The following is an 11,736-nucleotide window of genomic DNA, read 5'->3' on the forward strand; positions in this document are numbered from 1 at the left end:
TCTTCTTCCACCTCCCCCTCCCTACCCCGCCCCTCTCAACAGATCTCACTCTGTCTCCTGGGTAGAGTGCAGTGGCATCATCATAGCTCCCAGCAACTTCAAAACTCCTGGGCTCAAGCCATCCTCCTGCCTCAGCCTCCTGAGTAGCTGGTACTATAGTCGCCTGCTATGACAGTCAGCTAATTTTTCTATTTTTTTCTGCACTGGAGTCTTACTCTGCTCATGCTGGTCTTGAACTCATGGGCTCAAGCAATCCTTTCACCATGGCTTCCCAAAGTGCTAGGTGTGAACCACTGTGTGCAGCCGACACATATTTCTAAATTCAATAGCATCAAGTATTGGTGAAGATATGTGGAATCAGCCACTCTCAGATACCAGCTGTTAGTACCAATATTCTGCAGAAAGGTATGAAACACATGTCAAAATCTAAAAATGTAGAAACTCTTTGCCCTAGAATTTTGGTTTGGAAACCTTGGCCTTTATTCTAAGGCACTAATCAGAAATGTTCAAACTTTTTATGAGAAGAATATTTAATGAGGCACTGTTTGTGGAACCCAACTTTTCTCAGCTCTACCCAGCCAGCGGCTACAAATCAGCAACATTAATTTTGACACAGAAACATTTTAGCTCAAGGGCCCTAGCTGCATAACTTTCAGGCCCCCATATATATTTCTGGGGGTTACCAGGGCATCTCCATGTGCTCAGACCCGCTTTTTTCTTTTTTTGCAGTTTTTAGCCAGGGCTGGGTTTGAACCCGCCACCTCTGGTATATGGGGCCAGCACCCTACTCCTTTGAGTCACAGATGCCACCCTCAGACCTGCTTTTTTCTGACCTGCTTGTTGGTTCTCTTGCCCAAAAGCCACACACGCAGGGAGATGGGCTGGTATCTGTGTGCCCCGGCACACCCAGCCCTGTTCTCCAGCTGGCTTCCTGCCCTGGAAGCTGTTCACTGGGACCACTGTGAGGAGCTCCTTGTCTGTCTACCAGGTGGAGTCAGCTAGGGGACATCAAGGAATTGGGAGAAGTGTCCCAGGAGAGTGACGACAGCTGTTCCTTTCCAAGCTACTTCTCTGAGGGTCTCTCCAGGCTGGGGCATGACCTTTCCAGGACACTCTCCTGCTGATGATGGATGCAGATCCCTTGCCTCATCCGGGGCTATTACACTACTCCCTGTGGTTCCCTGTCCACGCCTTTGTCAACAGTTAGAAATATCTCCCCAGATTTCCCAATTTGAAACCTCTGAATTGGTATACTGGTAAACCAGCTCTCCAAAGAAACAAAAGCCCTGATTTGTGGTGTCTGTATATTTCATCACTGTAAATACTCCCAACACTGCCGTGAATTTCTAGCTCCTGATGCTATAACAACTGGCTTGCAAAGGCCGAAACAAGGCAGTGTGAGCCAACCCTGCACACCAAGGGACCCTGGCTCACATAGGCGTCTCGGGCCCCGACCTCTGCTGCAGCTGCCTTAAGAGCTGATACAAGTTTGCTGTGTATGGGAGTCACCACCCAAGGCCACAGCTAAACAGAGGTGAGCAGAACCACGAAGGTGGCATTGCTCATGTTCTGAGCTCCACAAGCCCCAACAGTGCTCTTTCTCTTTTCAAGGTTCAAATCCGGCCTGGTGCAGGGCTAGAAATTGCTAACTGTTGCGTCTTCTACTTCTATAGTCCCCCCACCCCTGTCCCCTAGGGCTGTCCTCATACTCATTAGGTTATAGACACAATCTACACCGATGAGCCGAGGCTGACGCACACACGCACATGAGCAGGCACTGTTCCTGAATCTCCCACTGCACGGCTATCATGAAATCTATCGTGGGTTAGCCATAGAACGGGAATTGTACAACCTTTTTAGAGAAAATGTTTTATGGCAAGGAGAAAAGATTGCAATGTTCTGTTACATGAAAGAGCGAGAGTTTTTTTTTTTTTTTTTCTTCCTCCAAATACAAAAGCACAACAGCAAACCTCTGAGATTCTCTGTTTATTCTTCGGGGTGCTACAGATGTGGCAGTGAACGAGAACAGTCCCAGTCCCTGATCTCAGAGAGCTGGCACCAAGGTGGGGAGACACGTTGACAGAGGCAGCACTTCATGAATAAATGCTACACCGTGAGGAGAGGTCGTGCTCGGAGGGAGATGTGCTCGGGGCTTGCAGCATGCTGGATCAAAGCGGAGACCTGGCCCAGGAGGATGAGGAGGGTGGCTCAGGGGACAGGGGGAGGAGGACTCCCCTGGATAGAATCCCACGGAAGGGGAGGAGCTCCCCAGGAGGAAGGACAGGGGTGCATGTGTATGGAGGAGCGGGCAATGTGTCCTTCGCGTGTGTGAGGCTCTGCCTGGAAGGACACACCTGCTCTCCCCAGCAAGCCTCCTTAGCCTTGGGTCTCACCTTCTTCCCGCACTTCCGTACTGTCCAACTTCTCTACAGAGTTGGGAGGATTTTGCAATGGGGAAAAACATAAAACAACCCAACCTTACTGCTCAGACAGGAGCACTCTTTATTTATTTATACTCTTCCTTGTTTCAAAGAGGATTTTCAAGCTGCAATTGGAACAATTGTTAGAATTATGCTAACAACATCGCAAGCTAAAATAGCTTGTCATTAAGTAAGAAAAATGAGGTCAAGGGAAAATAGGATAGAAGGAGTCAGAAGGAGAAAGGAGAGAGGTGTCCCCTCGCACCGCAGGGGACACCGCAGGGGACAGCCTTATCGTGTTCTTTGTCGTGTCTTGTCTTGCCATTTCTAATAGTGACATTTAATTTTCCTGTTCTTATACTTGGCCTTCCACACGCTACCAAGAAACATTCCACTGTTAATTCCTCTGCCTTTTGTTACGCTCTCTCCCCCTTAAAATACATCATTTTCTTTGTTGTTTTGCATTTTTGCACTTTCAAAAATTCAACATCTCTTTCCCATCGGGAAGGGCCCATGTCTGATTCAATGCGGGGCGGTGATGTATTTAGAGCATCCAGGTAGTAGGTGCTCAGCTGCCTGGACCGAGGTGACCCGAATCCTTTCTCGGTAGCACTCAGCCAGGGGCGTGCACTCAGCAGGGGCTCAAGAGCCTGTTGCCAATTTGATTTATGGGCCTTATTATTCCAAGTGTCGGGAGAGAATAGATATTGATTGCAAAGGGCTTAAATAAATAAGTGGATGCATAATCTAGAAGGGGTTGTAGACTGAGGTGAGGGGTTTGTAAAGCAGCTGAAGCAGATGTTGTCATAAACACTGGTCCTCTTGAAAACTGTTCTCGTGGGAGTCGTGGGGCAACCAGGGGCAGGGGTGGGCTGTGGAGTCAGTGGGCATAGCTTCACATCCAAGCTCCATCATGCTACTTGCTAGGGGCAAGACCTCAGGCAGGTCCCTTTGCCTTCTGCTTTCTCAGAAGGATCAAAGTCTTTTGCTGGCATTGTGGAGAGGAATGCGTGTGGGTACGGTGCTTGCATATGTATATGTATATGCATATGTGTGTGGTATCTGGCTGCCCTGGCACATAACAGGTGCTTAATAACCAAAAATACCCTCCTATATCACTGCCCTTCTATTCCATTTGTGCAATAATGTGTGACGTGGTAATACGATAAACCATCTCTAGATTCCCCCATAACACTCCCTAAAGTACCAAGAAGAGTAACACTCCCTCACCTTTAAATCACAGTGTGCCAGTTACTATGGTTGCATAACAACTTACCCCAAAACGTAGTAGCATGAAACATCCGTTCATTCTGCTCGTGATTTTATAAATGGGGAATTCAGAAAGCGCCCAGAGGAGCTCCTTGTCTCTGCTCCATTGCGTGTGGGGCCTCAGCTGGGAGACTCGCAGGCTGGGGGCTGGGGGCTGGGGTTGTCTGCAGACTGGTGCACGTCTGCTGAGAGATGCCAGCTGTTGGCTGAGACCTGGGCTGGGGGTGTCAGCTGGAACACGTGGCCTCGGCTGCCTATACCACGGTGGCTGGTTCTAAGGGAAGCATCTAGAGAGCGTGCCCAGTGGAAACAGAATCCCTGTCCTGACTTAGCTTTGGCAATCACGCAGTGGCACCACTGACACATTCTATGGCTGAGGCAGTTCCAAAGCCTCATCCAGGTTGAAGAGGAGACATAAATGCCTCTCTTGGTAGGTTAGTGTTGACGTCTCATTGTGAAAAGAGCACATGGGACAAGATGCATGTTGACAAATACAATCTCCACGCCATGTGTTGAGGGGCTTAGTAGATCTCTCGTTCCCCAAAGCACCAAGGTCTAGGTACGATTATCCCCATCTTAGAGATGCACAAACTAAAGCTCGGAGAGGCAAAGTAACTTGCCTTGGCAGTTTATTTAAGTTCTCTGAACTTCAGTTACCCCTCTATAAAATGGGTAGAAAAATCTCTACCTCAATTGATTACTGCAGACCTTCAGTGTTGGAAGGTTGGAGTCCAAGAAAGTGTTTGGTGATCTCGTGCCCCATACTAATGTGAAGCACCAATGTGACTGCTGTAGCACCATTATTTCCTTACCTTCTTCCCTGGCCATCTGTCAGACACAACCCCACAGCCTGAAAGGATCTGGGTTTTCCTCCACATGCCCTTGAGAGCGAGGTTTGTACACCTTTTGGCCGTGGCTCACTTAGGTGCAGCGGGAGCTCTCAGAAACCCCCTTCCTTGCCTGTTCCCATCTTCCAAGAGGAAAAGACCCTTAGGAAGAATGTTGATGTTTGTTTATAAATTCCAAATAATGCTTAGCCCTTAATAACTCATTTAGTGCATTATGAGTAAGTAGCACATTGGTCATACTTAGTGGTGGCAGTCAGCTGCCCTGTGTATCTCTCCCCCAGGGGAGCAGAAGGGAGGGCCAGTGTTTCTGGATTACTTCATGGGCTCTGTGAAAACTCTTCTGGCTCTTGAATGGACCAAGGATCATCCTTGGAAAATTACTCTTCTGGGAATCAATTCCAGATCTATTTCCCTCATTGTCAACCTGCCTGCAAGGTCTAAGGCTGGCCTTAAGAGACCCCCATGTGCTGTGATGCCCATTAAATGGTGTACTCTCCTGTTCAAACGTGGTGCGATTCAATTAGGGACGGGGTGGGAGAAAGGCACTGAGCCTGGAGACAGTGTCGGGGAGGCCCGGATGGTGGCTCTCGGCCCTCACTTCATGCCTGCTGGAGGCCCCACAGTGGCTGGAGCAGGACTGAGGGAGGTGCTGGGCTGCAGCAGTCTCCTTGGGGTTAGGGGCACTCGGGGTGACCTCTAGAACTTCAGGTGGCAGGCAACCCTACAACAGAGGTGAGTGTTAATGTCTTAGAGCAGCTTCAGGGTCAACAGGAACAGCCAAGGCTGTGCAATTCGGGAGGCCCAGGTTTGAATCTGGCTCCAGCCCCCAAAGGAGAGCGAGCCTGGGACCAGTGACATCAAGCTTCTGAGCCTCAGTTTCAGTGTCTTCATCTGGTCACTGAGTGAAATGAGAGGCAGAGATGTGCTACCCTCCAGCATCGTGTCTGGCACTTAGGAGAGGCTCTGTATCCAAGTTTGTTTCTGCTGCCAATTTTTCATCCTTACAAAATCCACAGAGTGACACCTAGAAGCATTTTTTTTTTTTTTTTTGCTTACAAATGCTGGTGTTCATCTGTCTTAGGGACAGGAACAAATCTCTGCCCATGTGCCCAAAGCCTATTTTGACAATCTCTGGAAGGCCCTCCAGCCAGACCACGGAGTTCTCACTACTCCCAGCTTCAGCTCAGTGGGTCCTTAAAAGGTGGGTTCTCTTCCTTGCCATTAATCCCCACCATCTCTAACCCATTTCACTACCCTGGACAAAGTAAGTTTTTAAAACTCCAATAACACACGTGAGAAAATTGAGACTCAGAGAGGTGCCATGACTTGCCCAGGGGCTTATAGCACGTAAGTCCCAAAGGCAGGAGGGCTTAGTGCCTCCGGAGTGGATATGCCAGGGGGTGGTGACAAGCCCCACCTCCAGCTCAACTCCTCCTCTCTTCCTCATGCCAACAAAAGGAAAATGATTTCCCATTCCTGGCTTCTCTGTCAGCCCAGAGAGACTGAGTGAAGAAGAAATACTTCCACACATACCAGGCTGCTCTTCTGCTGTTTCTCAGTTTTGCTGTCTGTGATTGTTTGAAATCAGTTTCCTGTGAGAGTCTGGGAAATGCAGGTATGGAGGCCCGGGTAACAGCTGCCATCTCAGGCCTGGGTACCTGCTCTCCCAAGTCTATGTCTCAAGGCTGTGTGCTCAGACATGACCATGTTTGGGCATAGAGGCTCGTCCCAGATGGGCACCAATGGCTGCCTCCCTGGAGACAGGCTGGGAGGCCAGACTTTCTGCTGGATTTCTGTGGCCTCTTTGGGGGTGGGGGTTGGGGGCCAGGCAGAAAGAAACTGTCTGCCAGCTGAAAACCCACGGGGCACAGGGAGACTGTGAGTACTGCACCCGAGAGCACTTTGGGATGTGATTTCTGCAGACTGGGGTGCGGGGCTGGAGGGAGAGCCAGGGGGAGAACAGCCTGTGATGGGGCAGAGATGAGGGCAAGTGGTGGGAACTCATTTCCCTTCGGGATTGTCAGTCAGGATGCTGGGCCTGTCATCTGCTAGTCATCTGGGGGATGGGAGGTGGTTCAGTGGCCGGATCACTGTGGTAGCTCAGTAACCTGGCCCTCCAGGTCCCAGCTTCCAGAATGGCCAGAAGGTAGCAGCCTGGAGATCAAGATCAGTCTTGGCCCTTGTCACCAGTGGGGAGTGGGTGGGGGGCAATAGAGTAGTCCAGATTTCTGCTCCAAACGTTCAGGATAATAATAACAATAGCTAATATTTATCAAAAGCTGATACTGGGCCAGACACTGGGATAAATGCATTGTCCTCAATGTATCATTTGATCTTTATCAGAACTCTCTGAGGCAGGTACTATTATTCTCATTTTTCAGTAAGTTGGTTGCTAAGTGGCCAAATCAGGATTTGATCCCATATTCAATGACATGCTCAACCCTCCCTGTCCCATATCCCACCAAATTCTTAAACACTTGTCTGTTCTTCTAAGGAAAGGGTTGTCAACCCGATTATCAGGTCACACTGGACTCTCCAAAATCTTGCCTCCCTTTGCCCTCTCATCTTCCCTAAACTCATCCCAGACCTCAAGTGACCTTTCTAAATTGGAAGAGATAGCCCCAAAGCCCAGAGATATTAGAGGAAATATGAGGAAGTTCTTCCTAAAGTCTAACTTAAATCCTCCCTGCTGTAGCTAAAACTCATTTTTCCAAGCCTCAGAGGACATCAACAGTTCTCATTCTTCCTCCTGACTGAAGGCTCTCACTTCGGATGATGAACCTCAACTTCTTGCCCAAATCTTGTATCTAAATAGGACCCCATAGCCTTTGTCACGACTCTACAAACCCACTCACTTGGTGTAGGCAAGCAGTCTTATCAGAGCACTATGGACAGGTGGACCTTAACAAGCCTGTCCAGATTCTCTGTGATGGGCAAGTCTCCTTTTTCCTTTCTTCCTGAGTTCCTAGGACTAATAAAACCAAGGCTCCCTTCTTCACCTGCCTCACGAATCCTCAGGGGTCTACAAAGACATAAAAAATGGAGGAGGCAGTGCCCCTGGGAAGTGGGGGCTGCTTAGGCAGGAAGGGGAGCCCCCACAAGCTGGCACCAGCTTCCCCAGAGGAGATCAGGTTTGTTGCAGGCACTGAGCCAAGGCTTTCCCTAGTGCCAAAGTATTTGTATTTTCCCCAGGTGCAAGTGACCCCTGAAAGTCCTGGAGAAGCAGGTGGTTGGGGCCTTTTGGGCATCTCCAGGTGATCTGGTTACTTTAAACAAACAAACAAACAAAAAGAAAAACAACAACAACAAAGAAATGTCCAGAAGGCTAGGACAGCTGGCAGAAGGTAGGAGATCTCAGGAGGCTTTGTGGCTGCAGGAGGCATGGATAGAGGGGCTGTTTCACACCCCTGAGCGAGTGTCAGGGGCCAGGAGGGGAGGTTAGGAATCTGTGCCTGCCTTGGTGTGGGGTAGATACCCAGAAGGCTATAGCCAGAAGTAGCGGGAAAGAAGGAAAACCAGCAGCAACTTCCCCCATTCTGCGGCGGCCCAGGAGGCTTCAAGTCCTGAAGCCAGAAGGCAGCTGCTGAGGTCATCCCAATGTCTTCTTTCTTAATAAAAAACCTGAATGTGGGAAGCCTCCTGTCCTACCAGCCTTTGGCTGCCTTCCAGGGCCCACTTCTCCCCTCTCTGCCTGCTGCTGAGCCCAGCCAGCCCTGTTGTGGGATTGTTTCTTGATAGAAATTCTCTCAGTTTCTCTCTAAGTGTCCTAGGAGAATGCATGGCTGATCCACCTGTGTTACTTATTCATTGTATTAGTTTCCTATGGCCCTCGTAATAAATGACATAAATTTGACAGCCCAAAACAATAGAAATGTAATCTCACAGTTCTGAAGCCGGAAGTCCAAGATCAGCAAGAAGACCCATCCTTCTTTGCCCCCTTCCGCTCCCGGTGGTCACCCGTCCTCACTGCCTGTGACAACCCAGTCTACCCTAATCTCTGTCTCCCTGATCATATCACTTTCTCCTTTTCTTCTTTATCTACTCTCCCTCTACCTCCCTCTTCTAAGGACCCTTGGATTTACACGTTGGGTCTGCATGAATAATCTAAGATCATCTTTCCATCTCAAGATCCTCAATCACTTCTGCAAAATTATTGCTATATAAAGTAACATACCAGGAGAGTTGGACCTTAAGAATTCCATGGCTTAGAACATGAAAATCTTGTGGTCATTACTGCACCTATCACACACTGTGACCTAGAGGAAGCCACTTTTCTTCTCCGAGCCGGAGGTCCTTCATCTACAGTTGCCTCTCAGAGCTGGTGCAAGGCTTAGGTGGGGTCAAAAAAGCCCTCTGGAAGTTGTAAAGCACCACATGTAAGTAGGAGTGAGGTTGACATTTGATTACCCCCTTCTCTCACCTGTCCTCCCTTCTCTGAATTACTGTCACCTGAGCTGATCTCACTTCTTTTTGCCTCTGTGGCCCTAGAAATGACCGCTGCCCCCAGTGGCCATGGGGAAGAAGCTGGTGATGGCCCAGAAACGGGGAGAGACTCGGGCCCTTTGCCTGGGCGTGGCCATGGTGGTGTGTGCTGTCATCACTTACTACATCCTGTGCACGACCGTGCTGCCCCTCTACCAGAAAAGGTACTGAACCCTCCTGACCCGCACCCCCAGCTCTCCCCAAGGGTCTGGAGTCTGCCAGAAACCGCAGCCTTTTACATATCCTCCCCTACATCCTCATAGCAGGCAGGATGGTTGAGACAATGTTCCTTCTTAAGTTCAAGGGTTCAAGCCTAGGGAAGGTGGGATGGACTAAGCCCCTGTAGTCTGAGATTCTGGGACCTGATGGTAATAGATCCAGGCTGCCTTTCTCTTCTTTCTTTTTTTTTTTTTTTTAAGAGACAGAGTCTCACTCCATAGCCCTTGGTAGAGTGCTGTGTCATCACAGTTCACAGCAACCTCCAGCTCTTGGGCTTAGGCGATTCTCTTGCCTCACCCTCCTGAGTAGCTGGGACTACAGGTGCCCGCCACAACACCCAGCTATTGACCCAGGCCGCCTTTCTCACAAAAAGTCCAGTGTGAGTTTAATCCCAGGAGGACTCAGAGAATGACAGATGTTTATAGCCCAGTGGCATTGTTCTCTCCCTTCTGAAACCTCTTTGTCGCGGGGTATCCAGCCTCCTGGTAAATACCTCAAGTGATGGGGATCTCACTACCATCCTGAGCTCACCATTCCGTGTTTGGGCTTTCCTGATAAGCAGGCAGTGTCTACATGGAGCTGGCGTCTGCTCCCCGGGAGCTCTGCTGAGGAATCTCAGAGAAGGTTCCACATCCTTTCTCCCTGACATGTCCACTACTCAAGGTTTTAAAGAAGAGCCATGAAATTCCTGATTCATGTTCTGTTTGGAACAGACACACTTAGTACTCTCAGCCCGTCCTTAGAACGTCTCACCCTCCTCCGGGTACGTTCTAGCTGCTCACAGCCTCTCCTGTCTGGCAGTGGGCCCTGCAGGATAAAAGGGAGGTGAGTCACAACTGATTCACTTGCACGTTGTGAGCCTGTTGGCCTCTCCCGGGCCTGCTCTGTCCTTGTCCTCATCGTTGACAACACCAGAGTGATTCCAGGCTGCACGCTCAGCCTAGTGAGGTATCACTCCGAGCCCATCTCCATCAGCTTCCCAGCCTCAGATTGGGCCCCTGTGACACCTGCTTCTTTTAGGAGAAAGAGCACAGACTCTGAAGTCACTCAGACCTAGATTCAAATGCTCTGTGGCCATCTGACCTTTCTGAGCTTCTCTTCCACCTCTGCAAGATGAAGCCGATGTGCAGAAGAAAGTCTCAGGCCTTGCTGAGCAGAATCACTTCTGGGAGCTTCCTAAAAAGTGCCAGGGCCCAACCACCTGAGAAATTCTAATTCACTTGCTCTGGGGTGTGGCTTGGACATGGGAATCTTTTTATAAAATCTCCAGGTTTAAGGGCGGCATCTGTGGCTCAAAGGAGTAGAGTGTCGGCCCCATATACTGGAGGTGGCAGGTTCAAACGCAGCCCTGGCCAAAAACTGCAAAGAAAAAAAAAAGAAAAAAAAAATTCCCAGGTTTGTAGATGAGTAGCAGGGTTGAGAACCATCTGTGTAGACGCTGTCAAGCCCCTCCCCCCAAGCTATGATATTCTGATTGCTCCCTGCTCTGGGAGGGGCTCTGGGGTCCTGCACTTTTAGTGCTGCACACCTATGGCCGGGTAAGGGTCCCAGCTTTGGGTCTCTTTAAAAGTGCCTAAGGGATCAGGGGCTCAAACCAGGTTCTGTAGGTGTTACTCAGTTCTGAAATGTGCTTGTGTGGTCTCCCCAGTGTGTGGACCCAGGAATCTACGTGCCACCTGATTGAGACCAACATCAGGGACCAGGAGGAACTGGAGGGCAAAAAAGTGTCCCAGTACCCCTGCCTGTGGGTCAACGTGTCAGCTGTGGGCAGGTGGGCTATGCTGTACCACACGGAGGACACTCGGGATCAGAACCAGCAGGTACTGAGCTAGAAGGATGGGTACACATTTTTGTGTCCCTGGTCGGCATGGGAGCCTGCCCTCATCTGTCCCGGTCTCCAGGGCTGGGAAAGATTAACTCACTTGTCCAGGGTCCCACAGATGGAGTGAGGTTGGGCCAGCCCTCGTGCCTCTGTGCTGGACTCAGACAGACTTGGGTTCAAATACACCACTATCTGGCTGGGTGACCTGGGTGTGCCCCTCAGCCACTCCGCACCTGTTTCCACCTTTGTGAAGTGGGATACTAACACTTACCTTGTGGTATTGTGCTGTGGTCAGAGACACTGTGTGTAATGTGCCAGGCTCGGCACGGGGGAGAGAGTGGGAACTCAGAAAAAAGCAGCCATCAGTGTTACTGCTTCCTGTCCACACACTGAGCTGACCCCATGGAGTGGAACCCCTAGGGCTCCCCAGGAAAACAGAGACCTGGGGCTGAAACAACCACCATAGACATTCAGGCGGTATTCCCATTCTCACCTCCCAGCATCTCACCACCCTCCCCCTCAAACCCCCAAATCCACCATCATAGCCCTCCCTGGAAAGGAAATATCAGCGGGCTCGTTTTCTTCCTTCCTCCCTTCCTCTCTTCTTTCCTTCTCTCTATCTTCCTTCCTTCTCTCTCTCTTCCCCCCTCCCTATCTTCCTTCCTTCTCTCTCTCT

General features: G+C 50.0%; 2 protein-coding genes across 2 annotated transcripts in view; one reads left to right on the plus strand and one right to left on the minus strand.

Annotated features, from left to right (window-relative positions):
- The window catches only part of KCNIP1 (potassium voltage-gated channel interacting protein 1), a 374,830-nt gene that overhangs the window by 335,662 nt on the left and 27,432 nt on the right, over positions 1 to 11,736 (minus strand). The gene's annotated exons all lie outside the window — the stretch shown is intronic.
- KCNMB1 (potassium calcium-activated channel subfamily M regulatory beta subunit 1) overlaps positions 6,020 to 11,736 on the plus strand; it is a 9,261-nt gene continuing 3,544 nt past the window's right edge. Inside the window, exons 1-3 of the mRNA XM_003781954.2 lie at positions 6,020 to 6,415; positions 9,026 to 9,183; positions 10,887 to 11,058. Of these exons, the coding sequence (XP_003782002.1) occupies positions 9,050 to 9,183; positions 10,887 to 11,058 (306 nt within the window). The 5' untranslated portion in view covers positions 6,020 to 6,415; positions 9,026 to 9,049. The remainder of the gene's footprint in view (positions 6,416 to 9,025; positions 9,184 to 10,886; positions 11,059 to 11,736) is intronic.

Source organism: Otolemur garnettii, unplaced genomic scaffold (genome assembly GCF_000181295.1).
Source record: "Otolemur garnettii isolate 467f Iridium unplaced genomic scaffold, OtoGar3 scaffold00003, whole genome shotgun sequence".
Lineage (NCBI taxonomy): Eukaryota > Metazoa > Chordata > Mammalia > Primates > Galagidae > Otolemur > Otolemur garnettii.